Raw genomic sequence first — 4691 nt, 5'->3', positions numbered from 1 at the left:
TACAAGCCATTATCACATCTACAACTCTCACTCGTAAGTACTACATATAGTTATGCATATTTTCCAACTCAAACAATGAATAGTTTAACATCCATCATTGTATAAGCCCCAATCGTCATGCACCCCGACTCAACAATCGCATATCATATTTCATGTGAAACCGAGAGAGTGACACAAAGAAGAAATATTCAGCAAAACGATCGCAACATTGACGGTTTTAACTCAGACATTTTTTTATTCGTAAGTATAGAACACGTTTAAAAGGCGTGCACGCATTTGATTTTAAAACGTTAAGTATTTTCATAAATTTCAAATATTAATGATGATGAAAGAATTTACCACCCACATTACGTACTGATTTGACACATAACATTTGATCTTGTTATACTGTTTCTAGGTTTATTTATTTGTGCTTTGTTGTTGTTTATCTTCAATATATAGCCTTCGATCGTTTACTTCATTCCTGTACCAAAACAAAACAAAAACAAGTATGCAGTTCAGCGTGGTATTAGTGTAACATTGTTTCGCAGTTGTCCCCTTTGTCACATCATCTGTTTTGCAGAGTGGTCCGCCTTGAGCAAAATCTATAGCTGTGAGATACATGTGGTTTCGTTAGAGTGCTATTTGCAAAGTTGCCTTTCTGCTCACACATTGTTAATATAACGTGATATATGAAGGGACTGTCCCAAATGCAGACACCTTAGTCTTGTCTCTGTTCAGATCTGCACACTGTTTCTATTCATTGTTAAAGATAAGGCAGTTAATATTGTTTAATACTAACTGTGGAAGAGTACGTATGGACATTCACATCTTAAGCATGGTCACATATTTTGCGACAAGGACGGTTTGTGCAACGAATGTGCTGAACGAATGGCAGTGGCGGATGAACAGTATGACAATACACAATAAAGGTAGGTTGTTGGAACGTTTGTTATTGACATACATAGTGAATGTATTGTTTTGTCAATAACAAACGTTCCAACAACCTACCTTTCTTGGTTTTTGATTCTGAATTGTGGAACGTTGACAGTCTCTTTGTTTTTGGATTTATTTTTAGTATGACAATAAGCAAACGATGAATTGTTAGGTTAAGAAAATATTATTTACCATGAAAACATTGTTAATTGTTTAGATGCGCAACCCGTGAGCTATCGAGGATTCTTGTTGTTGCTGGCTATTGTTAATTGTTTAGCTGCGCAACCCGTGAGCTATCGAGGATTCTTGTTGTTGCTGGCGATAGTTATTTGTTTGGTTGCCGTGTAGTTACCGAAAAAATAACTAGCCCTTGCAGCTTACAGATGTAAAGAAGCAGATGGGGAAATAGTACAGTCTTGTTGTTGTTATTGTCATTGTTATTGTTATTGTTCAAGAAATGAACAAATCAGCCTTGGCCTTTTTCTTTTGCAGAGACATATTCAGGTCCAAGTGTTCTGTCAACGGAGGTGGAGACACGGCCTGACGTTTCTTTGCAAGAAGGTGGGTGAATAAAGTTGACCAACAATCACAGTTCTGCCAATCTGCCTCTCCGTCTGTCTGGCTGTCTGGCCCGTTACTCTCTTTCTCTAATTATCTCCCTTTCTCACTTCTCTCTCTCTCTCTCTCTCTCTCTCTCTCTCTCTCTCTCTCTCTCTCAGTCTCTCAGTCTCTCTCTATCTCTTTCTCTCTCTCAGTCTCTCTGTCTCTCTTTTATCTCTCTTTATCTTTCTTTCTCTGTCTCTATATACCTATCTATATACCTCTCTCTATCTCTATCTCTCTCTCTATGTAAAATACTGTTTAAACAAAAAATAACTATCAAAATAGGACGGGGAAAAACTAACATGATTTTTGGTTGTGTTTGTGGTGTGTAACTGTGTTCAGATATGACAGCAAGAGACCAGACCGAGCACAAAGACACACCTGACAAGGAGAACCTTGGCATCACACAACCAGTGTTGCTGTTGGTGCTGGGAGCGGTTGGATTCATTGTGTTATGTCTTCTGATAATGGCCGTCTTTCTGGGACGACTTTACAGACGAGGTAAGCTATGATTGCTAGGGGGGAGGGGGGAGGGGGGGCGTATCTAATGTATTGTAACGAAAGGCGCCGGATTTGCTGTATACAGGTTCATTCTAATCAGCATAATCAGTCAAGTGCACAACTGTTAGCTATTGCGGGGAATAATAGCATAATGTTATGTAAACAAATACATCACAGGGAGAGTGCACCCCCACGACTCCCCCCCACCACTAACACAAACGCACATATATACCTGTGCTGATTCATCTGGGCGATCAGTCGCGCTTCAGGCAAAACTGTTCAGACTGCCTAATGACAATGAATATCCTACAAGGAGTCAAACACTACTGTTTTGAGACGAATTACTACTTTCCCCATTGTTTTTAGGGTTTGGGTTACTCAGAAAAAAGCGAGACGGAAGTTATTATGTACAGTTGGTCATATGTGCTTCTTTAAATAAACTAGCATGAATTTAACGTATCAAGACGTTGATAATTATCTGTATGTGTCCTTCCAGGTGCAATAGTAAACCTTCTCCCAGCCCCAGCTCCTCACAACGTGAGACGTGCAGCAGGTAACGGCGTGAGGTTTCGTGTCTCGTCTGTTGGTGAGTCTGACAGAGAATCTTTTGTCAGCGTACTGGGGCATGACTATTCGGAGATTCCTGAGGAGGTTGTCACAGGTACGTTCGGTGCTTTCGTGCATTTTATTGGTTACATCTGACTTATCATCTTGGTGCACTTCCTCTTCATCATAATTAATCATTGCGCCTTTACTCATTTTTGTGTGTGTGTTGTTGTTTGGGGGGAGTGTGTGTGTGTTTGAGGAGACACACTATTATAGACTGTGTCACTGGCTTATCGTTAGCAGTGGAAACTATGGGATGGAAATATGAATAACGTTTTAGTATGTCATAGTGTGTACCTTACTGATACTGTTGTTTACGATGTTGTTGCTACGGAGTACTTTTTTTGTTAGTGAAAACTGTATGATGTTACCGCTGTCTTTCCGCTGTTCTGTTTCTTGTTGTTTTAGCTTAACAGTGCACCACGGTTTGGTAGGCCAGGGGAAATAACATACTCATTGCTGACACTGACAATTTCAGCTCCTTCCGCTGACAACCAAGCATCGACCAGCTCCTCCTCAGTGTCAGACAGCAGCATGTCAGACTGCCTGCATCACATCGCCTGTCCTTCGTCTGACAGCTCCCTGCCCGAAGACTACCTGCATCCTGTCGAATCCGATGTTGATGAACCATCCGCCACTGTGACCAAGAGGCCTGCTTCAGACTCGTCGTCTTCGTTGGAGGCCGTGGTGTATTCAGGGACCACTATGTTCTGTGGAACACCAACTGCTTGCAACGAAAAGCCAAACCACCCGTACCAGAACATTATAAACACGCAATAATTTGTTTGAGCGACTAGCTGTTTTAGTTTTGAGATAGTGAAAAGCAACAGTGAACAGTGATCACGCAGCAGAAGGGGAAGCTCCTTTTGGATATATCCTGAATGGCACATGTACACGAAGTTGCTTGCGAATTAGTTTCAGGGGTATGAAGTTTGGCTAGACTATTGGTAAGTGGTAAGTTTTGGGGGTGGGGCAAGTGTGTTTCTGTTGGATATTCTTACAATGTAATAACGCTATTTATTAATGCATATTGCATTTGGATCGAGTTTGGGTGAATAAGTAGGAAATCAACGTTCTCAACAATATGTTATGAATCTGGAACTGCAAATGTTTGTTTTTTCTTCAAATACTGTGGATCCTCTCTTTGCAGACCTGCAACAATCTGAACAATATGGTCTGAAAAAAGATGTGAGTCTTTCATTTCGGGGTCTCAAAAGACGGATTCCACAATTCTTCTTCTTCTTCTTCTGCGTTCGTGGGCTGAAACTCCCACGTACACTCGTGTGTTTTTTTTGCACGAGTGGAATTTTACGTGTATGACCGTTTTTTACCCCGCCATTTAGGCAGCCATACGCCGTTTTCGGAGGAAGCATGCTGGGTATTTTCGTGTTTCTATAACCCACCGAACTCTGATATGGATTACAGGATCTTGTTCGTGCGTACTTGGTTTTGTACTTGCGTGTACACACAGGGGTGTTCGGACACCGAGGAGAGTCTGCACACAAAGTTGACTCTGAGAAATAAATCTCTCGCCGAACGTGGGGACGAACTCACGCTGACAGCGGCCAACTGGATACAAATCCAGCGCGCTACCGACTGAGCTACATCCCCGCCCGGATTCCACAATAATGGGGCATCATGGGGCGGGGATATAGCTCAGTTGGTAGCGCGCTGGATTTGTATTCAGTTGGCCGCTGTCAGCGTGAGTTCGATCCCAGGTTCGGCGGAAATTTATTTCAGAGTCAACTTTGTGTGCAGACTCTCTTCGGTGTCCGAACCCTCCCCCCGTGTACACTACATTGGGTGTGCACGTTAAAGATCCCACGATTGACAAAAGGGTCTTTCCTGGCAAAATTGCTTAGGCACAGTTAATAATTGTCTACCTATACCCGTGTGACTTGGAATAATAGGCCGTGAAAGGTAAATATGCGCCGAAATGGCTGCAATCTACTGGCCGTATAAAATTTCATCTCACACGGCATCACTGCAGAGCGCCTAGAACTGTACCCACGGAATATGCGCGATATAAGCGTCATTGATTGATTGATTGATTCTTCTTCTTGGCG

The 4691-nt window shown here is 42.3% G+C and overlaps 1 protein-coding gene across 1 annotated transcript; it reads left to right on the top strand.

Moving 5' to 3' along the window:
• The first annotated feature begins 809 nt into the window (after window positions 1-809).
• On the top strand, window positions 810-4257 carry LOC138954471 (uncharacterized). The gene is made up of 4 exons (XM_070326311.1): window positions 810-1476; window positions 1861-2019; window positions 2516-2680; window positions 3104-4257. The coding sequence occupies exons 2-4, from the start codon at window positions 1863-1865 to the stop codon at window positions 3403-3405; spliced, it is 624 nt and encodes a 207-aa protein (XP_070182412.1). The 5' UTR covers window positions 810-1476; window positions 1861-1862; the 3' UTR covers window positions 3406-4257.
• The last annotated feature ends 434 nt before the right edge of the window (window positions 4258-4691 follow it).

The sequence above is a fragment of the Littorina saxatilis genome, unplaced genomic scaffold (genome assembly GCF_037325665.1).
Source record: "Littorina saxatilis isolate snail1 unplaced genomic scaffold, US_GU_Lsax_2.0 scaffold_942, whole genome shotgun sequence".
In the NCBI taxonomy this organism is placed as follows: domain Eukaryota; kingdom Metazoa; phylum Mollusca; class Gastropoda; order Littorinimorpha; family Littorinidae; genus Littorina; species Littorina saxatilis.
This window is presented reverse-complemented; position numbering and strand designations above follow the sequence as displayed.